Below are 24,131 nucleotides of genomic sequence, written 5' to 3'. Positions count from 1 at the left end.
CAGTTTAAAATAAGTTGGTCATCCGAGAGGTTGCTAAAATACTATATGCAAACTCTGTACCTCATATCACACACAAAATATACATATTTCCCACTCTGTGGACCAGATATTTTTCATTCCGTGGAATGTCCAGATTTTGAACACCAAATCATCACTGAGATGCCAAAGAAGAGCCAATCTCTCACTACTGGTACACCAAGAAAACATTGGACATAAAATCCTAGTGGATAAAAACTTACAGACCAAGGAGGAATTAATAAATTGATCAACTGGAAGCACTTACAGACCAAGGAGGAATTAATAAATTGATCAACTGGAAGCTGATGGGATTTCATCATTTTGAGCACCTAATTGCAAGTGCAACACATTTTTGTGAACATGTGCCATATGGCTTTTTTTCCTCACAGACCTTTTCATGAAACTGACTGGAAATCAGTATTTTTGAGACTTCTGCTCCCCTGTCAAGGTTGGTACTAACCCAGAAAGTCAAAGCTATCTCCTAGAATGTGACTGACAGTCTCATTTTTTAAGAGAACATGTTCCTCTTGACCATATTGTTCTTCACTCCATGTCGAACCAAACAGATTAATAATCACTTCACCACTTTAGAACTTCGAATGCTTGTCTTTAAGTAGAAACAGTGAAAATATTGTCCTCAATTGGAAAAGCTTTTTTAGACTCATATAGCAATGTAAATGATACCAGGAAGGTACTTGGAATGTGGGACCATAGCAGACTCTTTGGTCAACTGGAATTTTGGGGTTTAGTTTCATATATATGTGAAAAACTCTTTTTTCAAATGGGGGTACACCATGTGTAGCTTTATGTACCTAGCTAAGATACCCAAGGTACCTCCTCTTCTTTTGTTCTTCTGTGGGAAGGGAAAGACCCCTTCAGAGGCTGCTTCAAATACATCCTTTAACATGGCCATGGGTAAAAATCCCTGACTTCATGGTTTTTGTGTGCAAAAACTACTTATGGATTGAAATTTGAGATCTATATTTATACTCAAATCCACTGCCAAGTGCCAGCTCAAAGAATGGATTCCAATTGGAGAAAAAAAACTAGAGCTGCAGTTGTTTGGTTTCTTTAACTAACTTTGTATCTGATTTACAGTATGTCACTTTTAGATATTTTAAAAGTAATCTGATTGAAAAGCAACACAAGAGGAAATGAATGAGAATTTTTCCATTCAGTGAGCAGGTCAGCATCTTGATTCAGCATCAGGAGAAACACCTACTAATCACCCCTTGGCAATTCAGGCTAGCAGTCCCCCAAAGCCTAAAATCATAGTGAAGGCACAAATGGTGCAAGGGAAAGAGTAAATCTGCTCTTTCTAAGAGCTTAAGAAAATAAATACCATAGCACTTTAGTCATCACCTAGCAAGCGTTCCACAAATGTCACACAGCTCCATAGCTGGTGAGAACTATTATTAAACAAAGCTATTAAGGCAATGACGTTCAAGAAATAAGCAACCCCAATTCTTAAGTAATACTTTCTGGCCTCTGTGTTGTTGCTTAATGTGCCAGCCTAAGCAAAACATGATGTAATGCAGCCTCTTTTGAGGTACTAGTTCTGCATTTGGTATCCTTGTTTTGGAGCCCTTGGGATGAAAATGACCTCCAAGCAGACAGGTTAAATAGGATCTCCACCAGAATTGGTAAGAGCTTGTCAACCTACTGCATGGTGTGGGCACACCATTGAAACATCCCTCTGCTATGGATAGTACTGATTGTGTGGGCTAGCTCAAGGAAAGATAAAGCAGGAACACAATCTGCTATTCAGTTTGTATATATTTGTGGCATCATTTCTTAGAGAATCTTGCAAATTTGTTATCCAATACAAGCAGAGACCAAAACAACTTCATTTCCCTATGCTTCCAAACTAAGCCATTGTAATGATGAAGAATGCCTTGCTTCCTGTTGGAATTCAGATCCATATTGTACTCATTTTGGTGGGGCAGGGTGGGGGGAAGACTGCAGAGATGGAGCTGTTCTCACTGCCCATCTGCCATGCAGCCCGCGTGGGGCTGACCCGGGGGCTGAGCATTGGGATGCTGCAGGAGCAGGGTGGGTGTTTGGGCCACACAGCTTTCGGAGAGTGTCCAAGTGTTGACACCCCCTCTTCCATTTGATACTGCAAAGGAAAATAGGCCACTGCCTCCTCCTCAAAGAGAGCAGAACAGAGCTATTGTGTGGTTGTGGGTCCTTCTAAGTAGCCCAAGACATTAAAGCGAGTCTTTGTTTCAACTGTTTATCTTGGAAATCTCTTCGGGTGCGCTCTGACCTGCTCCAAGTATGCTTGGTATTTAACAACAGCCTTCTGAATTAACTCTACCCTAATAAAGTCAGCCAGAGCTTGCCTGGATTATAAGAGCTAAAGCTGCTGTGCTTGTTCTATACCTAGTGTGATTCTGTAAGACAAATCATCTTTAATTAGACATTATTATCTTTGAGGTTCCAGTGACCTTGAAAAATTGGTTGTGTAGCAAAAATCTGTTTTGAGAAGAGCTTTTGGAGTCATCCCTCTGACTTCTTTCACTAGTTTTGTATTTTTTTAAATTTAGTTCTGAAATAAAGAGTTCCACCAACCAAATTATCTAAAAATGAATAGGATTGAAAAAGCAAGACCTTTGTGTTAAGCATCCTAATTCAAAGGAAAAGATACTATGGGGATTTGCTACAGAAATTTCTTTTAGAAGAGAAAGTACTTTGATACCACTAAAGAGCACACAGTCCCTTGCATCGACTGCCCTGTCCAGTGATCTTGATCTGCTGAAGGAAGGACGAAGCACCATAGGTTTGTTCACTAAATCTTCCTACAGGGTACATGCCTTCAGGAATTTAATGCAGCTAAGTCCAAAGCATCCTTTGTGAACACTGTGTTATGCTCCTTACCACTGTGACGAGCAAAATGTGGGGCAGAGCTCAGGGCAGGTAGCTGAGCAGCATCTCACCCAGCTCCTCAGTGCAGGGAATGCCAATGAAGGGGGGGATCACAGGCAGGCGAGAGGCAGGAATGAGGGCCACATAGGTAGGGACCTGGGGAAGGGCTGAGACTTATCTGGAGTCTAACTAAACTAAAACCAGAATGGGTATTGCTTCCTGTATGGATTTGGAGATGGACCACCTATTCTTCTGCACTGCTGCAATACACCTATCAAATCATATGGTGCATACACACAATCTGCTGAAGCGGAGTAATGTATTGGAACAACACTGTTTATTCAGGGTGACTTGAAAAATCCATCTTTATTATGGTCAGTAGCACAAGTGGTGGTTTGTTCATAGACATTTCTCCTGAGACATCTCACTACAAGGACAGGCTTTTTGTTAAGATCTTCACCAGCTGCAACAATTGGAGATGAACCTTCCTACCTGAGGTGTCATTTACTGGCCAAAACTGGATAAAAAAAAAAATTCCTTCTAAATTCAGTCCCTACCAAAATAAAAGGAATTCCACAGTTTTCCCTATGGCTGAAGGATTTGTGTGCTTGATTAACAACACCATCTGTTCCAGACAAACAGGTCCATTTGGGACATACCAGGGACAGGAAAGAAAGACAGACAGACACACTCTTCTTGTTGCTTAGGACTGAACCACAGTCCTAAGGGTAATCTGAAGTTACATTGAACTTCTGAGTGCTCCTCTCCTCACTCAGCATTCTCCTTTCCTTGTATAGAAATTTATATATCCTTGGTGCTGCATGTTCCATGGCTTTGGATCTAGTTAAGATTTTCATCAATTTCAGGTTCAGGGAACTTCGTATTTAGGACTCTGGCTCACTCACTGTAAACTCAAACATTTATGAACTCCTGAATCAGTATCCCATAGCCTTTTCTCCTTTTTTCTGAAGGGACTAGCTAAATCCAAACAATAAAATAAAAATCCCAAGCTTCTTTCAGAAGGTGAGAAAATTTCTTGCATTTTATGGCAGAGAAACCAGACAGCTGGGATTTTTAAATTTTATTTTGGACTTACAGTTAATTTAATCCTATTTAACCAAGCAACTAGCTTATGACAATCCGCAGGACTCATAAGCCATTAGGTCTGTTGTTATCTGGCTTAGTTGTACCACCATAATAACAATGAATGCTACAGCTTAAGGCCTGAAACATCAGAAAAAAACCCAAGAATTAGTTCTAAATGTATGGTCCTGACCACTCCTTAGGTGCTACTCCATGAGTATAAAATCTGTATTTGGATTGGGTTCATGGGAGACACAAAAGCACTTCACAGACTGGGCTGCAAAGAGCAGTACTTCTAGATGCAGAACTGAGTTTAGGATGCAAAATATTTCTTCCCACGCAAAATCCTAAAACCCCTCTAGTTATTAGAGAAGAAAATCCACAGACCACTGACAACTTGAGAAAACAAACATGAAAACTCACATCAAGTATTTCCTTGTTGGCTTTTGGTGATGTAGCCTCTCTCAATTCTTTAATAGCAACAGGAATTTTAACCTTCTCTCCCTCTGGGATCCAAAGTCCCTACCAAAAAGAAGTACAAAGAGTTAGCCAGTCTCATACCTAACAGGTTAATTCTCACAGTTACATATATATTTTACATCTGAGTAGACTTAAATATTCTGAGCAATGGAAAGACATAGCAGACAACAAAAATATGCAAAAAATGTACCTTGTAGGTATTACCAAATTCCTGTTAATGGGCTGGTACTTCTCTTTCAGACACCTCTACCATATTTTTTTGAAAAAACATGTTCATTACTGTCCCTGTGTAAATAGCCCAAGAGATGCATAAAGAGCAACTTCTGTGGGTGGAAATCTAACTAATTAGACCATCATAGCAACTGCATGTGCAAAACCTTGCCACTTCCAATTTATATATCATGTGATGAAAATAATCAGCATTTTCTCATTAAAACAAAATGGCATCTATACTGTAAAAATAATCCAGTCCTAAACATATGCAGTGGCAGGGAAGTCTATGTCCAACTGGTGCAGTGCTCTACATCTATAGTGTCAGGAGGCCATTTAGGTGGCAGGTCAGCAGTGTAGCACTGTGAGGACATGCTGCTGAAATCCCCAGCAGTTTAGGTGCATTTCTTTTTGTGCCCCTGAAGCTTCTAATCATAGCTGGAAGCCTGATTCAGAATACAGAGCTTTATAAAGAGATATAGGAACCTACAGTTACTGGAAAAGCCTGAAACACATATCCTGAATAAAAGGAGGAACACAGAAAAGTGGAACTTGATGAAGAAGAAGCACAGAGGATAAACAAACACCATGAGAAAAAGTACATTGTGAACCTACACAACTAAAGGTGTGCAGACACTTTCACACATCTGAATCAGTTCTAATGAAAGAACGATTGATTAATTCCAATGAAAGAAGGATTAAAAAAGAAGATCCCAGATGACACAGAGAAATGGCTTTGCACTGAGTTAACCAAAGTGCATTTCTTTTCCTCCTCAATATTCACAATGGGATGTATTTGACTGTGCTAATTTTTTAGTCGATGTCTTTGTTGTCCAGGTTCGGCAGTATGGCTTTGGCAATGTTTTATGTAAACCTTCTCCTTTTACCCAATTCCTAAAAAACCCAATGATGATTGAGTAATCTCTCCACCCTTCAACAGATAGATACATGCTATAAAATCTAGTTTAAAAAAAAAATTTAGACAATTGACTGAAGTTCCTAGTTCTTGCTTTGTTTGGGAGGCTTCTGCAGGAGGGAGCAATATGAAAAGGGGAATAGAAACATGGTGATCTTACCTTGTAAACAGTGCCAAAAGCTCCAGAGCCTAAAACTTTGACCTTTTTAAATTCTGTTTCCTTTAAAATTCTCAGATGAGCCTGGTTTGGTGCCTCCCCGCTGGGTGTCAGTGGTTCAACAAGCTGGTGCAGAGAGAAGATGATGTTGGAAGGTTACACAGTCTGGAAGGTTGAACACTTTGTGGAAGCAAACAAATCCTTCCTTTAAAATAATGAACATTTGATTCCATGCAAAGTTTTTGGGAGGATACCTCTGCTCTGACTTGCAGGAATAAATACCTGCTCCAAAAATCAAGCATGGAGGGGCAACTGCCATTTTGAAGGAGAATGAAGGAATACCTCTTCTCAACCTCTTCTCAAAGGGGGGCTTTGACTTCAAAGCCTTGAAACACATGGCATGAAAAATAATGCAATTACCACAGATGCTAAAGGAGATTATTTTTGTTTTGAACTTGTGAATAAATTATGAAAATGTTTAAAATAATGGGTAAGAATCATCTGCAACCTTTCATGTCTGCTCTTGTTTAACTGGATACAATTCCCATGGTACCAGTGGTTCCCCGAGACCACGCAGTGTACAAAAAGCAATTGAAACTCTGACAGTGATTCTTTCCTCAGAAAAAAAAAGGATGTTGAATTGGCTATTGATTTTTTCAAAATTTTATCTAAGCCTTATTGCAATCAGCGGTAATGCCCTCCAAAGACATTTAACACTTTTATGATGCGTAAGTCAGCTTTTTCCTTAGTGTTCTTCCTTGTGCTTTTTCTTTGAATAACACCATATTTAGCTAGATTCAATCTGATTTTAGAAGGTCAGCAGCCTCTTTGTTGTGATGAAATATCCTCATTTTGAGGAGTCCAGAGAGTACGATATAAGCTGAGCACAAATTGAACTCTACTATCACAACTGCAGAATACAGCAGTATGTAAAATACTGTTTCGTAGTGCAATGGAAAACAGGCCAGCTTGGGTTTTTTTTGTTTTTTTAAAGGATATTAGCAGCTGACTCTGCAAAGCTGGCAAATACAGGAAGAAGCTGCAACTGGGATTTTAGCAGAATGTTAAAAACAATTGGCTTATTTATTAGAACTGGACTAGAAAGAGAAGGGGGCTAACCACAAAACAGCTGCTTCCATCCAGGATTAGGAGTTTTGCTATGTATGAGGTGTCCAGAGGGTGATGCTGTAATGCACTCAAAGCCATGCAAAAACCAAAAAAGCAGTGTAGAAACCTTGTTCATGCACAACAGGGTAAACCATTCACTTCGATGGCTTTGTGGGCTTTTTGTGCTAAAAACAAACCAAAGACAAGATTTAAACACTTCCTTAATTCCTTTCCCTCCTCTCCTTTTTTTCCACAGGATCAGGCACACACCTGATCAAGGGGGTAAAATTTTCAGAAGCACCCCAAGCTGCCACAGGAGGCTCAAGGCTTGTCTGGAGGGACACAAAATGTGACGCTGAAGGTCTACACAGCAAGGTAGTATGGATCAGCAAACACATTGCACTTCACCCTGAAGGTGTAGTTTTTTCTGAGTAGACAATCTCAATGACTTTCCTTGGGATTGGGACATCCAAATCCCTTAAATCTTTTGAAAATTATATGCAGAGGGATCAGATTTGAGATTAAGTGAGAAGATGTTAGGTGCACACCACCCCTTTCCTGAGTAGCATGGCAGCTGCCGCATTTCCCATTCCAAGGGACTGCTGAGTTACAAGGCAGATGCAGGGTGCTTTAATCGTCTGATACGAGGAGAAGGGCATCCACTGCCCCAGATGAAGCAGGGGTGCTGGCAGCACTCACCTCCCTCTCCTGCAGCAGCCGGCGCAGGGTCCGCTTTCTGACGATGTGGCGTCTCCGCAGGTACAGGCCGATGCCCAGGCCCACCACCACCAGGCACAGGAGACCTCCAACAACACCGGCTGCAATTGAGGGGATCTTGGAGCTGCAACGCAGGAGGGGATGCAAGAAAGAGAAAAAAATTTCTTAGGTGTAAGATTTTAGAGAAGCCCTACAGAGGTTGCAGGAAGCCTTAGGTTTTGATCAAACACACGCACTGGCCACCCACATTACAGATTTCTTGGGCACCTGTATTTTTAAGGGCCTCATCCAGTAATCTGTTCAAAGTGGTGCTTAATTTCCATCTGGGCTTAAACCACAAGTCTTCATTCTTCCCTCAAACTCACAAATGGAACTGATCCTCATAACTTAAGCAAGGGGATTTCTCCTCCTTCCAACAAACCCACCAAGCACATGAGCATCAGATCTGTGAAGCCTTTGTGTGCCAGCTGTGGGCAACCCACATGTGATCAGAGACATGAAGCATGTGGAGAGAAGGCCTGTCAGGAACACATACACAGTTGTGGTACCAGCAATGCAGCTGACATCCCCTCATTATTTGGGGAGGCATGCTGTAAGGGTCACAGTGAACGTCAGATCATCTGTCTTCCTTACAAGTACAAATGTCTGAAGCCAGGTATTGTGTACCATCCCCACTGTACATACAGACTGCTGCCTCTTTATTAGAGCCTGAGTAATTGCAAATTTAAGGTGAAAAGAAAAACCTGTTTTCCAAGGTTGTTTTTTGGTCTGTACTTAAAAGATTCTTCCCAGCATTTTTCAAAGTTGCCCCAGGGATTTCTATTAAATGCAGTCACTTTTTAACAGCACTTCTAGGTTCTAGGCTGAATTTGTCTTGCCATAGCATGACTTTGTGGCCAGAAATGAAGTCCCTCTCTCTCAGTCTGAGAAGACTGTTTGCTTGTTGCATGGCCTTGAGCACATCATGAAGCCAAACAGTGTGATGCAAGATCTAGTGTGAGTGTGACAAATGAGCATCCATCTGGGCGCACAGTATTTGGATATGGACAGATCACAGGGCTGGAAAAGACCCTCTGCATCTCTGACTCTCCTGTAACAGAGGTGACTATATCAGTCCTAAACATATCTCTCTCTGGCCTTAATCCTTTCTTTTTCAATCCCCTCCTTTTATTCTTCAGTAACAGATCCCTAAACATATCTCTTTCTGCCCTTAATCCTTTCTTTTTCAATCCCCTCCTTTTATTCTTCAGTAACAGATCCCTGGTCTCACCTTGACAAAAACTGTAGGCAGAACAAGATTTTGAAGTCTTGTGCCAGTAGCAATATTTCTCAGTTCTTGAAACCATTTTTATAGGTTTGAGCCTGCTCTAATCTGTCACTTCCCCATAAAGAGCTGAAGACTTAACTTTAGTCCCAGCCCTGCAGTGTCCAGTGAGGAAATGTAAACACACATGCATTCTTTCCAGCTCTGCCATTAATTGTAGCAGATGAAATACTCACCCATTTGGACAGCCTTCAAGACCTGGCCCTTTGCACCTGTAAAAACAAATGAATGTTACAAATATAGTAGCTCTGGCCTACATACTTCTGTAATTCCAACTACGAGTGCTACTGATTGAAAAGTTTGTGTTTCAGAGCAGTCCAAGTGTTAACATAGGAATTTATAATAGTCATACACTCCATTAAATATCAGTCAGCAACAACCTTGCTCCAAAATCTTTTATCTAGAGAAACAGCCATGCTGCATGCTTAGTTTAAAGAATGTTTTAAAACAACATTTTAGCATGTGGTAGAAGTGGGGGAGGACACAGATACACAAAATTCATGGATTCCGTGGCTCTGTGCAGAGCCCGGGGCTGACTGTGGAGGACAGACATAACCCCCCCGTCGTACAAGGACAGAAATATATGTGGAAACATGTCATTGCAGACCCTTCTGCCTACTCCTTGTTTCCTGATAAGGTAAAGGTTTTAATTTCTAGACTTTCTATTGCAATGGAAAACTTGGAAAGCAGATACATCCCATCAAAAAATGGGATTTGACAGCACTCTCTCTGGCTGTAGTTTGTTGGCATGTGTCCATGATATTTTTCCTTTAGAATCCAAAGTCTTATGTTACTGGTAATGTAAACAGGTACAACAGTTATCCAGAGAGCCAGGAGCTGTACTAGCAAGTCATTCACCCTCCATTCGAGTTTAAAATGCTCAGAATTTTGGCAGTGCAGTGCAAAACCAACACAGATGAAAACACAGGGACTGAGTTCACTTGATGGTCTAATGAGTGTGAGAGGCACAGTGCATTCCCCAAGTGCTGCTGGGCTATGAGATGGATGCTCTTCATGGGAATTGTGGTCTTTGTGGTGTCTACTGAGGAAGGACAGTATTTCAGAGAGGGTGACATCACCTCTGGAAAACAGAGCACAGGAAGGAGTAAAGTCCAGTTTGTGGTATCTGCTCCCTGTGCTGACTTAAAGAAAATGGATCATCCCAAAACAGTTCCAGAGGAGGTCAAGTAGGGGGTAAGGAGTGAGTCCATGCCAGGAAAACTCTGGAATCCCTCTTACTGAGAGGAGGAACCAGAAGAATTTTAAAATGCCAGGTAGAGTTGCAGATCTTCTCTCGTAACTTGGTCTGGGTCTGGGGAAGGAAGAGGTGAAGCAACTACTCATTTTACTGGGATTTTGTTTGTTTGTTCATTTTCATTACTTCTATCTTCCCTCGTGTATTTGCCTTGTTTCTGGGCCAACACAGCGCTCCAAGACCCAGCATCTGGAAGGTCTTGTAACTTCACTGGACTCCCATGCAAGAATGTGCATCCTGGTGTCCTGGACATGCTGGAAGTGCTGTGCATACCAATCCCTGGATCTGGGTCCTCAGCCTTGTTAGCTTTCCTATCTGCATACAGCTTGCTTCGTTTGCTCAGTTGTAAAACTAAGCACAGAGAGGCTGCACATGCAGAGCAGATTCTTAAGCAGACCATTGCTTATGGTCATAGGAGGCAGGTCTTGCCTTGGGCTTCTCTCTTCGGATGCTCAATGGAAAACTGATCTTGGACTCCAGACCTCATCCAGTCATGCTCTACCACCTGGATATAAATTTCTAAGGCAACAAAGCATGTGCAGCTGCTCTTGATAAGAATATGAAATTAGAAGACCTCACCTAATTTCAGAATATGACTACTGTCCCTCAAAGTATCTCTCCCTCAAAATTCTGGTTTGCCATGCTATTTTATGATGACAAGTTCTCTATGTGCTTCCTAACAGCAAACAAAACTGGCTGAGGGGATTGAATCTACAGTCTGAGGAATGACCGAACAGTTCTTCTCTTACACATCAAAGCAGAGGCAGGAGAAGTGTAGATTTTTATCAGTCCCCTTCCCTTTCCCACACAAATCCATCAACAGCAAGTCTGGTGGGAAAAAGTAAAAGGTGTTGGGAAGAAATAGAGAGATCAGCTTGTGCTTTTCAAATCCCACTTGGTTTTTTGATTAATTTCACAAGTCAGAGAAGAAACAAAGCCCATAAGAATTATCCCTCCAGGACTATATATAACTATCTTTCTTAATGTGGAATTTTATGATGACACCCAACATCAGTAACCCAGATTTTATGGAATCTAAACAATCACGTTTTCCATTCCTGAGTCATTTTTCTTCTGCTTACAGAAACCAAAATGACAAATGTGACCTTATGTTATGAAGCACCTTAAGATCTCATGGATATGTTAGATGAATATAACAGCAGTGGTAGTCTTTGATATATTTCTCTACTTACTGGAAAATTAGTTCTGTGTACAGTTCCTGAAAACTACTTCATCCTGAACTCAGCATTTTACCTGTCTATGTAAATATTACTCGTCCCAGTGCAGACACGGCTATTTATTTCCTAAATCTATCAAAATTTTAACAACTTTCTCCTTGACCCATAGTTCCTAACTTGAGGGAATGGGTCTCACACTATAACAGCCTAAGTTACTTCACAATCATAGAAGAAATGGAAAATCATTTCTAAACCTTTTTAAACTTTACAAAAATTTTACTTCATCCTTTCTTTCTAATTAACCTTCCAAGTGTGACAAAGGCATAGAATTTGTGCTGTGGTTCTGCAGCCTTCTCTCTCAGACCCCCTTGTTCACTTTCTCATCTCCCCCAAAAATCCCTTAGCATTTAAAATGAAGACTGCTGAGACACAGAGTGTTGACAGCAACTGTGGATGGAGGCAGGATGTGTCAGCTAGTGGTACTGGCTACAGTGGTGGCTTCTCTCCTTGCTTATCCACCTCAGTGGCTGAGTTTAATTCCTGTACTCTGTGAGACTGCCAGGGAAAATCAAATCCTTCAACATTGACCAGATTAATTAAGATCGTGAGTGTCATTAATTGATGAACATATAAATGGGGTAATTCCAGGGCTTTTGAGATGTTGCTTTCTTTATCGTAGCATATATTCTCAGCTGTACCAGAGGCAGGGCAAAGGGAAGCTTGTGTACAAAATCCCCATGAGAATACAGAAGAATTGGGAGAGAAGGGGTCTTTTGGGAAAACCAGGAGAAACCATCCTTCATTCTATTTACTAATGAAGGCTGAAAAATGGACTCAGCAAAGAAAACGAGACTCGAAGGGATTCTTCTTGGCATTACAAAAGAAGCAATGAATGACCCGTATGCACACCTAAAGCAAAAAAATGAAGTGCATGACAAAACTCAGCTGGGAAGAGAAGTCTTTTACTTGAAGCTTCTTCAAATAAGGAAAACAGAGAGATCCTGGGAACCCTTACTTGCATGACTACTGAAGTCAGCACACTTAATCATGCTAATAAGATTTTGTGGGCTCTAGCCGTGAAATTGGACAGGGACAGAAATGAAGTTGTTGTTTCTTGTCATGCAGAAATTGCTGAGACTGTGGTTTCTAAGGATGCAAAAGCTTTGTGAGACAGATGTTTTCCACCCACTGCTGAAGAGATCCATTCCCACAGCAAAATGAGGGAAAAGCATGAAGAAAAATGGCATTGCTGATGGATTGCCTTCAGAGGGACAATGCTGTGCCATACTGCATGTTCCCATATTATAACCCTGACACTGGCTCCCTACTCATCCATGGCCACAAATGTCCCATCCGTGTAGCAAAAATAGCAACATTACCTCCTTCTAGCTCTCTTGAGCCCTTCGGGGATACAGCCTATTTCATCTGCCACATTTGGGCAGCAACTCGAATCGGGCTATCGAGCATGTTCACAATGTAACTGATGCTAACTCAGCCTAGTTCCATCATTTGAAAGATGCAATTGATACTACTTTTTATGTTCTGCCTTAATAACACAGGGCCAAATACACTGAGGCATATGTCGGGTAGCCCTCACTTAAAAAAATTCTCCTTACGGTAACCTCATCTCCTGCCTGACTCTCGTGGCTCCCCCATCCACTGCTAAAGCCAGGCAGGAATTGACTTCTCTGATCAATTCTGCTTGGGGAACCTGATTGTGCATTAAGAGCCACTGTGTGGCTCGTTTTACATCCCTGTCTGGCAAATTATGTTCTCCAAGTCTACGTTCGAGTCTAGTGTTTGATCTTACTACCGAGGCTGCACAGTGAAAAAAAGCCTTGTCCAGATGTGGTCACTTACTACACTATTCCGCCAATCAGCTGCATTTCCATGTGGCCAGTTAGAAGGAGGATATTGGATCACTCTGGCCAGTTCATATTAGTAGGGACTACTGAGGTCATTAATAAAGAGCAAACTTATTAAGATCCCTTTTCAGCCGAGAAAATTTGTTCTTAGGCCGGCAGTGGGAAGCCCTGATAAACCTTGTCTGTGACTATAGCAAAACCAGGGGGCACCGCTGTAAATTGTGGCAAATCCACCAGGCTGGTATAACTACCATCTGAGAACTATTGCACTGAATTTCACCATGAGCACTAGAAAGGGCTGTTACTTGCTGATTCCACCCTTCATCTCCTTTTTTCCATGAAGGTGGGGAACCGGTAGCTGGATTAGCTAATTAATGTACCATGTGATGGTTGGTCTGAATATGTTACAACTCCTCTCTTGCAAGACTTATTACAGGCATATTATAGAATGATTTTGGATCAGACAGACCTGCAAGGTAAAAAGCAGAAGGCTGTCAAAGAAAATACACCAAACATGGGCTGGCTTTTTGCTCTGAAAACATCACAGTCCAATAACCAACTCTCAAACCCTAAAACCTTTTCCTGTGCATTCCATGTCCTTTGTAGGTTGGAAATCAGGACAGAGACAATTATTACTTGTGATGTAGGGTAAACAGATCAATTCACAGCTTGTTACAGGTTGCAGTTTAAGCATGTCCCGAAATGAGGACAAAAATAGCTCGTATAGATTGGGTTTACTCTGATGCCTGTTAATAAAACCACACTCACAAGGCTTTGAACTCAGACCGAGTGCTAGTATATGGAAAGAAGGAATAAAAGAAAATCCCTGTGTTATTCCACTTGGATTTCCCTCCTGAAAGTTGAAAGGTGCAGAGAAAAATGGGCCCTGGGAACCCAGCATCCACCAGATGTCACTGATGTTCCTCTCAAAACCAGAGGACACAGCAACAAGCGAGGTGGGAAAAAAAAGGTGCATCACTGGTGCATGAGTCCTGTAAAATTCTGTTCTCAAGTTATCAAACAATCCTGTTTCAAACCCTTTAAGCAATTTATTTTCTTTCCTTCTGCATAAAGGCAAAGTACCACTGACCTTTTCCTACTTATAAAGTCTGCCACACTCTGCAGTGTGTCCTCCTGACCTCTCTTGCTCCCTGCTAGTTCTTCTTCTCAGTGGTTTGACATGGGACCATCAGGAAGAGAAAGAGCTCGAGACAAGCTGTTTCTCCATTTCTTTTCTTCCCTGTCTCCGTTCAGTCCCAGATTTTACTCACCCTCGGGTGCAGTTTGGATGGCAGAGCTGGCAAACATTATTCCCATCGGCATATTTCCAGACGAGGGTGTCATTCTCTCCCAGAACCCCTGCTGGGCAGGATTTCACACAGTGTGGGCCATCTATAAAATGGGCACACTTCATGCAATTGTCAGGACCCTGCAAAGAGAAACAACTTGTTTATGATACCCTTACATCAGCCTATTCAAAAGGAAATTCGGAAGATGCCTTCCACTGCTGGAAGTTTTCAGCATCGTCTGGTTTTATTACCTTGCTACCTGATATTCTTGCAAGTAATTGCTCTTGTAGGATGGACCACACAAAGGCATTTCCTGCTGCTTTAAGCTAATGTTTTCTTGCATTACATTGTTGTTTCTTTTTTCCCTCTGCCTTCTGTCCAGTTGGAAAACTTGTGTTTTGCATTTTAAATGGGGAATAATTTAATGACACCCTGATAAGGGGTTAGCTGAAAAGCAGACAGCTTGGCTGCTACCTGGTGCAATCTACTGTTACACAATTTAAAATAGGGGACCTGGCCCTGCTGACACCCCTATGAAATACTGGCATCAAATCATTATTTTTCTGGTTTCTCAGCACAGGTTCTTTCCTCTGGTAAGGAGAAGCATAGGATGATGGAAGCAACCCAAGGAGTCCACGCATTTTTTGCTTTCCACTTTGAAAAACACTTAGTTTGTATTTAAAGGCATTGCCTTTGGCCATTTTTGGCAGAACTGTTTTTATTAAAATTGTACCAGCACCATGAATGACCTAAATATTTTAAAGCAGAGGAACAAGCAATTGTGGGTCAAATTCTACTATGGAGAAAAAACAGACCAGATCCACAGTGCTGGTTGCAGTGGGACTACAGTAAGACACGCTATAGGAAGATTATTTTAAACACTGTAATGTCTAAGGGCCACTATAATAGACTGATTACTAGATGCTAGGTAAATATGGAACAGGGGGTCACTGCCTGAAGGAGTTTATAATGTAAATAACATCCTTGAGGCCATGGTGCTAGGAGGGAGGATGGAAATGCTTCACATTACTGAGCAGTGACTCTTCAAACTGATGATGGGTATCCTTGTTCTCGCCAGGACAGGGTTAATTTTTGCAGTAGCCAGAAGGGGCATGGCTAGGACATAGGGGTTATTCTACACCATCTCATGTCATTGCCAGGGGTAGGGGAAAGGAGTCTCTTCTAGGGAGAAGGGGTTTCTTCTGGTTGAGCATGCATGGTAGAGGGAACAGTGGGGTAATGCTAGTTCCGAGCAATCACATGTGAGTTCTTCACCTTTCTTGTACACTGTTATTAATGTTGTTGCTGTTACTATTCCCCTTCTTATCTCATTGCTGTTTCCAGTAAATTGTTCTTATCTCAGCCCGTGATTTAAACCTCTTATGCCTCCAATTCTCCTTTCCAGCCTGCCACAGGGGAAAGGGGGGAGGGAGGGAGTGCATGACTTGTGAGAGAGAGTCTTTGGAGACTCTCAGTGAGAGTACCAAATTGGGGAGTACCATTCCTAGACTGCAACAATGGGCAAGGGTCAAACACTCAGAGGCTGCAGGGAGTGGCAAGAGGTATTTAAAGAGTTGGGTTAAATATCACAGAGGTGCACCTGTGATGGAAGCAGGAGATCTGATCTCCAAAAAACAACAACAAAAAAAAAGAATTGGACTTTTGCAATTAAGATATGAGTCTGAGCTAACATGTTCACACCAACTTGGAAGCTGAGTAGCTACACGTTACTCAAATGTTTGCCATGTTTGCCAAAGTAAATTTTTTTTTTTCTGTAAAAATACAAAAAAATATTGAAGACTCTACAATGTCTGTGACTGTGGATTACATGTAACAAAAATAAAACTAACACCCTGAGGTTTCCTATCCTGCTGCCTTGCCCCAAGATCTTGACTTCTAACCATCCCCATCTCTGCTCCACCTCAGACAGGGTTAATATGAGACCTCAGGATTATCTGAACATGGGAAAAACATATTAATAAATGATCTAAGGCTCAGGTTTGCTACGATGAATCTGCTCTTACAGGTCCAGTGCAGGTTGCATTGTACATGGTGGAGTTTTGCACCAGGCACTCAGGGTGGCAGGGGAGGCACTTGGAGTCCTTTTCAAACTCTCTTGGCTCCCTGGAAAACAACAACAAAAAAACCAGAAATAATTAAACCTCAGGCTGAATAGCAAGTAATAAACTGTGGTATTCTCTCCTTTTCCAGACTTTTCCACGTTAGATTGAGATGATGATGGTACTGAGGCAGGAGGAAGGACCCTCTTGGCTACACCAGTAGCACTTGCTCAGTGCAACCAGGAGGACGTAAGAGTAAGGAAAATTTGGTTGGCAGTGAAACACATGGCACTCCAGATTGCACACTACAAATTAGTTTACTTTCATTTTAAGCTAATGTCACAGAATACTCACAACCATTCTAGAGGCTTTTAAATGGTAGTGATGCAAAGAGATCAGCAAAAACAGTTCAAGTGATTCAAAGGCTACAAATAATAATTAGGAAAGTTAAACAGCAAGGCACTGATAATTAAATTCATGTCCTCTCTACAACACACAATGAGTCATTAAAATATGAAAGTTGGGAACAGATGGTTTCAATAGCAATAAAGCTGTTCCACTTCAAGTAATGGTGTTATTAATTAAACTAAATCTTCCCATCATTTGACACAAAAAAATGCCCCGATCTGCCCTTCAGGTTATAATAGCTGCTAGAGGGAATTCACTTTAAAAAAAAGACAGCTGTTAAATGGCAAGCCACTAGAGAAATACAAACATCAGAGGCATTAGCACCCTGACAAGTACTTGCTTAATACTCAGGAGCTTTAAAAGTCAAACTTTGAAAGATTTACTGAAAAATCCCTGTAATTTTGCTGCTAGATATGCCTTTTCCACCTATATCACCTGTTGAATTGACACACAAGGCAGCAGTATTTTTCCCATGTCCTGAGTGAGGCTGAAGCAGTAATTTTGCTTGAAATTGCTGCTCTCAGCGATTTTTGGATGAAAGTTCCTTCTGCCTTGACTGCAATTTTGCAAACTGCAAGGCTCATCTGAGCAAATATAAGAATCCCTTTGCAGTAAGGAAGTCTACCAAGCAGCAAAGCCCTGGCTCTGGGGATGTCTGAGCTCCCAGAGACTCTAAATGGCTCTGGCTCTCACCCAGTGTACTTGACATGACAGTCACAGCTTGGGCTTTAAACTCCTTTCTTCCTCATGGGAAGGAAGCCCAAGGCTTAGCCTGCTTGGGCCTCCAGATAGTCTGCTTGTGGGCTTAAGGGGATGTTTTCTTAGCAGTCACCGTGTCAGGAGCAAACTCCTAAGCAATTCTGAATGGGGAAGGAGAGGTACCTCAGCTAGGTACTGTGTTCACACAACATCTCTGCAAAGCTGGGGAAATCCCATGCAACCAGAGACTCAGTTTCTTGCTCTCTTTCTAGCTACAACACATTTTAAAAACCAAAACCCCCATACCATCACCAAAACCTAAAGCACCTGAGACACCTTACCCTTGCAGGATGTTGCACTGTTTCACACATTCCTTCTGGCGATCAAAAAACCTGCAGGAGAAGCAGTGGAAGGGCCCTGGGCCCCAGCAGCCTACATCTGAGCACAGGGGGTCGCAAACATGCTTGGCAGCAGCTGAGAGAGAAAGAGAGACAAGAAAAGACATTAATGTCAAGGCAAGAGAGAGGTCAGACTCTCCATCCTCACTCCATCTGACCAACCGGTTTCCCCAACCTGTTCCAAAACAGATGTGAATGGTTCTGATAGTGTGGGAGAAGAGTAATCATGCTTCTTTAAATCCCAAAGCCTGAAATCGAGTGACTTCTAGCCATTCAAAATAAGAATGAGCTCCTCTGTGACAACTTAATTGATGTACACTTATTGGCGTTTTTTTGTACTTAAAGGGCACTTATAACAACTTTTTAAGGCCTGTAGTGGCAGGACAAGGGGAAATGCTTTTAAACTGAAAAAGTAGATTTATGGGTATAATGAAGTTACAATGGGTGGTGAGACACTGGCAGGAATTACATAGGGAATTGGTGGATGCTTAATCCCTGAAAGTTCAAGGTCAGATTGGATGAGGCCCTGAGCAACCTGGTCTAGTGAAAGACATCACTGTCCAGAGCAGGGAGGTTAGCCTACATGACCTTTAAAGGTCACTTCTCACCCAAACTATTCTGTATTTCTATGATAAATTTCTAAAATACAACAAATTCATATTCTACAAAAAGAAATAATTAGATTTTGGCCCAGGGACCAGTGCAGTCAATAGCAGTATGGCTGAACAACAGTTTTGACTTTGTCAAAAAAGGCCAATGTTAGGAGTTAGCTTTTGTGTCCTTCAACTGACGTGGCTTCGCTATGCTCATAGTAGTGAAGAAGCTCCTAATCTGTTGGACACCATGAAGTCCACATTTTGGTGGGAAGAAAAGAAAATCCCACTCTTCCCTTACCACCTTCATTAAAGCAGTATCACTGATGAATTTTGCAACCAGAGGAACAGGGAGAAAAAAGCCTTGCTTGAATTATGGAAACACAAGCTTATTCTTGCATTTCAGCATGAGTTTTGGTGGGGAGCAGGAATACAGCCCTGACTTACCACACTCATTTTTATCTCTATTCTGCAAAATCTTTGTTTTCTGGCTCTCAGTTGCAAACAGGCTGTGCCAGTCCATGGTGTCAGCATAGCAGAGGTTCTTGTTCCTCATAATGGCAACATCTCCATCACTTATTTCCTTGAGGGAGCGCAGCCCTAAGGACTGTATTTTCAAGTTAACAACGGCGAGGGAATACTGGCCACTAAAATGGAGATGGACAAATAGAAAAAACATGCAAGAAAGGTAATTAGTAAGAAGGGTTTACTCAGCATGTTTTTCTTTTAGTTGTCAAATGTGTGTTGCTGTTAACTGCATTTTCTTCAAGCAAGATTCTGCTCAGCCCTCTAAACTTAATGCCTCATACATGAAATGCCTATTATGTAACAACTGCAATACTCACATCTGGTTTTGCAAGGGTTTTTTAAGCTAAAGCTGGCAGGACACACACGTTCTGACAAGTAAATGATGTGGAACAATGGTTGCAGGTAAAGCAGCTATTATTTTGTGCTTGTCCACCAAGTCATTCTTCCTCTTGGGGCAAGCCTAGGAGGGCACTGGAAACATTGCTGCTGTCTGCACTACTTGGCAGCCTCCGTCCATGACTGCTCAGCTACCTCAAATCCCACTGTGCTTCTGATCACATTGTAACTTACCCCAGATTGTAAAGAGTACTTTCTGTCCTGCTCATGCTTCCAGGATGGGTCCTGAAAGCAGGCTCAAGGCTGCCCTCCACACATGGCACAAAGGTGAAGGTCTTTACTCCCAGGGCACATTATCTACACTACAGAGATGGTGCTCTACTCCTTGCAGGGTTTGCCCCATTATGCATCAGTTTTGGGACACCTGAGTTTCACAGTGCCTGCAACATTGGTGTGCTCAGACAAGAGCAGCTCGAAACAGCATTTCTCTTAGAGTCGCTGTGGCACACAATTTACTTACTGTTGCTTTGTTCTGCCTCGTATAATCTCCAGATTTTCGAAAGCATAGAGATCAGTAGCATTCTCAGGCCAGGCTTGAATCAACAAAAATCCTGAAAGAGGAAAAGAAGATTTAAAAATAATCATAATGGAAATAAATTCACCATTAGTACTGACAGCAGAACCTTCTCCTGTAGCAAATCCTGCACCAGGAGAAGGCACTTGTGCTTTCCCTGTGCTTATCTGAAGGATCTCAAAATCTACCACGACATTTTAGGGAGCAAGGAGATATTTCTAAACCTAGTTTTATAAACAGTTTACTTCTTAGCCCACCACAAGGGCTTAGGAACATAACAGAGAGTTGTCGGTGAGCCGCACATCCTGCCACACAGAGTCACCAGCAATGACAGCTCTTGCCAGTAGATACCCTGGCTGAGGGGCCTCAGGCTCTGGGCCTGTGGGAGAAAGGCAGCACTCCATCCCATTTTTCAGCTGACCTCAGGGAAGAGGAAAACTGAAAAGCAGGAACAGAGGAGAATAGCTACCTGTAGTGGTTTTACTGAGGCAAGCAGAATTCCCCACTCAGCTGAGGTGTTCAGGAGGAAGGGGAAAACTTGGAAAATTGCAGGCTGCTGTATGAAGCTCTGCAGTTAGTCATTGCTACCCTGAAGGGAACCACAAAGGTGAGAGAGAAAGAAAAGGAGAACTGGAGTCATGTCTGTAGACCCAGCCCCGATGTTACATTCATTTCATAATGGGCTGAGCACAATTACTTTTAATTGATACTTGGTGCAAGACAGTGGCTGAGTGCTCTGCTGGCTGCTTTGTGCCCATGGAGACACATTCACCCCAAGGAAGAGCTCTTCAGGCTGGAGAGGGTGTCTCTGTAAGGATGATGCAAGCCACTGAGCACGCTTCCCTAAGGAGCTGCTGAAAGGTTTCCCACAAATAGAAACACACTTGGCTTTTTTTAGCCGGAGTGGCACGCCTCTGCATCACCACATGCTTCTTGGGTGGCTGAGGATCTCCACTGCTTTTACTCTTCTCTAGGGCTGACAGTTCAGCAGAAGGGATATTCTGGCCAAACCACACACCTTGGATGGAAGACCAGTATGGGTTATGTGGGCGTAATGTTGGCAAGGTGTTGCTGACCACCTTGGTTAGGAGTGACCCTTGGTAGCTCAGAGACAAGAAACACTTTGAATGCACTTCTCTTCATGTGCTTGAAAAATTTCCCTCCTCCTTTGTGTTTTTGGCAGTATCAGTCAAAAAATATCTCAGCTTAAAACTCACTGCTAACCTGATATTTCTTTGACTGTTTTGAAGACCTCCAACTTCTTGGGGTCCAAAGGTAGAGTCTTCGTGAAGGCATCACTGAAACAAACAGAATGAGAAATTGGGAAAAGAACAGCTTAGCCTGGATTTTCTCTAGCCCTTCTCTTTCAGTGCTTAATGGCCAGCAGGCAACTCACCCTAGAAATGCTACTGGGAGAATGCTGACGTCCCCGTTGATCTTGGTACAGTTTTTGAAGGAGTCGATATTTGTGGCATTTATGGAGAGGATCCCTTTAAGGTCACCTATTCCAATGCCATTGCATACTGTTAAAGGAGAGATATAAAAGTTAGGGGGGACAAAAGTGAAGCCCAGTCACATGGAAGGGTAGAAACATGGAGGTTCAGAAAGCATTCCCTAAGGTCAAACCTACCACTCTAAGGTGAGTTTCATAGATCTTTTGCCTATTCTTGCTTTTCAGAAAGTGCCACAGGATAACTGCTTCCTGCTTGCCCAGCTGTGCAGCTGTGGTCTGAGCATGTCTGCACACAGGCTCTGGCACATTCCCTCTTCTCCCTGTCCCATTTCCATTCCCATTGATGAGACACCAGCAAGGACAAATGGAGAAGGCTGACGTGCAAGATATACATGCACACAACACGCAGTTTATCTACTGTACTTGTGGTGTACCCCATCTGGAAAGCATGCTCCACAGCCATGTTTCCTGATCAAACCACTTGTACTATCTCCAAAATATCACTGGATCTGATTTATATTGAATTTGCACTTAACTAAGATCAGAACTCCCTGCACTTTTTCTAGTAAGCTCTCAATCATCTCAAAGCCTTACTGGTTTATTCTATGCTTTTTATACCTTTGCTGCACAGCCCATCACACTTTTTACACTTCCGAACACCATTTTCTTCCACTTCATAAGTATCAGCATTGCATGAGCGAACGCAGGAGCCGTGGTCTGTCACCACGTAGTTGTCTGGAAAAAAAAAAAGGATGCAAAGGTGACTGAAATACAAGAGGGATGCTTTGGGGGCCAGACAAGCACTTCAATACTCGTAAGGAAAAGGGGGTTCGAGCTTTTGGCACACTCAGGAAAATACAGGCATTAACTATGAGTAGTCACAAACATAATTTGAAGATAGATGGACATACAGCACTATCACCATTTTACAGAGAGGGGAGTGGTCACAGAAGGATAACACAACATTCAAGCTTGGTGAATTACAAAAATACAGAAATGGAACAGCAAGAAAGGAAAAGCAAGCATCTGTAGAGAAAACAATGATCACAGGCCTTGAGAGGGAGTGTTAAAACCAATTACTTTTAACAGTCCTAATTAAGAACCAGTTAAGAGTTGATAAAGCTTTGGTAATCCATAGGATTGATCCCATATAGCCATTGTTCTAATGGTTTTTAGAAGATGCCTTTCTCTTCACCAAGAGAAAAATTTTCAGAAGTCAAACTGCAAAGATTAAAATCACACAAGGTGATGGATGCAGACTGAAGAGGCCCACTTTGTCACCTGTTCTCAGTTCCCACAGAAGCCAAAGAGAACAAGTGCTCTTTCACCTGGCCACAACACAGAGGGATGACACAGGACCCTTCCCACTTTTGTCCAACCCCCCACCTCCTCTGGGGCTGCAACCTGAAATGAACTTACGTGGACATTCCTTCACACAAGTGGCTCCAAAGCTGTATTTTCCTTCAGGGTTCACATCCATCTGGTAAGTGGTGGGGTTATACAGGACCAAGGGGGGACATGTATCCTTGCACGTAGCATCATCCCGAAACTTGCGGCACGCCTGTCATTGAACAACAGCACCCATTAAACTGCTTTCTCCTTAAAACGTGAGACTGACTTTACATTAGGTCTTTAAAACACTCCGATGGCCTCATCTGCTTCCTGCTTAGCTCTAATGGAAACCCCAAGTAGCTACAGGGATGGTCTTTCAGGCTTTGAAGGTGAAAGGTTGCTTCAGGTGGGGCAATGGAGTTTAATTTTTTTTAAAAAACACACCATGAGCTTTTCTTTTTCTGAACAAGTAACCTTGGCACTCTGGTGGAGAGCTGCTGGGATTCACGTGGGAGCAGGAGCAAATCTGCATGCCTTAGACAGAAAAATTTTCCCTACAAGCAGCAACCAGATCAAGACGAACTGTACTTTTCTTGGCCACTTTTTAATAACCTAAATCAAATCAAGTCCTTTCCTGCCAATTACTGACTTTTCTGGCTAAATATTAAACTGAAGCCATTATATTTGGCTGCAGGTAATGAACAATTTAGCAGGCATTTATGAAGGGCAAGTTGGTTCTTCCAATCTAAATCTGCATTAAATTAATAATGACTCTCTTTTTCCCTTTCTTCTCCCCTGGCTTTCCAGATGAGAGAGAGTAACTGTCTTTGTGAGCCAGTAAGGGCATCACAGCCATCTTAGAAAGAAACCAGGAATAGAGGTAACAACAATAAAATCCAGGTTGGAAGATTTCTATGTTGATTACTCAGATGCCACTTAATACACAATGAAGTGTAGTGCAAACATGGGGAAGAGTTAAAACCACAGCATGCACCAAATCCCTGAAACTCTCGTGGAAAAGCAATGGGACTTTTATTCCCTAAAGAAACTCCATTTGTTTCTTCTCTCTTCACTGCCCCAGGGTTCCCCAAACACAGTGCTTTTGTGGCAAGTCAAAAGCAGAAAGGGAAACCTGGATTTCATGCCTGAAGTGCAATGAAATGCAAAGAAATGAAGATCCATCACATCTTACACCCCTTACAAGTTCTTGCTTTAGTAAACCAAGATTATTACTGACTACTGCTAAGGAGCACAAGGCAAAGCTGTGCTGGCCTGGAAAACTG

At 42.2% G+C, this 24,131-nt stretch overlaps 1 protein-coding gene across 2 annotated transcripts in view; it reads right to left on the bottom strand.

Annotated features, from left to right (window-relative positions):
* EGFR (epidermal growth factor receptor) overlaps positions 1–24,131 on the bottom strand; it is a 158,389-nt gene that overhangs the window by 17,785 nt on the left and 116,473 nt on the right. For both annotated transcript variants that reach the window (XM_069007755.1, XM_069007756.1), the window contains exons 7-19: positions 22,936–23,077; positions 22,135–22,251; positions 21,460–21,586; positions 21,288–21,361; positions 20,010–20,100; positions 19,073–19,272; positions 17,976–18,108; positions 16,492–16,591; positions 14,450–14,607; positions 9,057–9,092; positions 7,539–7,680; positions 5,736–5,858; positions 4,393–4,491 (exon numbers count right to left, since the gene is read on the bottom strand). In XM_069007755.1, the coding sequence (XP_068863856.1) occupies positions 4,393–4,491; positions 5,736–5,858; positions 7,539–7,680; positions 9,057–9,092; positions 14,450–14,607; positions 16,492–16,591; positions 17,976–18,108; positions 19,073–19,272; positions 20,010–20,100; positions 21,288–21,361; positions 21,460–21,586; positions 22,135–22,251; positions 22,936–23,077 (1,542 nt within the window). The remainder of the gene's footprint in view (positions 1–4,392; positions 4,492–5,735; positions 5,859–7,538; positions 7,681–9,056; positions 9,093–14,449; positions 14,608–16,491; positions 16,592–17,975; positions 18,109–19,072; positions 19,273–20,009; positions 20,101–21,287; positions 21,362–21,459; positions 21,587–22,134; positions 22,252–22,935; positions 23,078–24,131) is intronic.

Source organism: Aphelocoma coerulescens, chromosome 2 (assembly GCF_041296385.1).
Source record: "Aphelocoma coerulescens isolate FSJ_1873_10779 chromosome 2, UR_Acoe_1.0, whole genome shotgun sequence".
Taxonomy (NCBI): Eukaryota; Metazoa; Chordata; class Aves; order Passeriformes; family Corvidae; genus Aphelocoma; species Aphelocoma coerulescens.
This window is presented reverse-complemented; position numbering and strand designations above follow the sequence as displayed.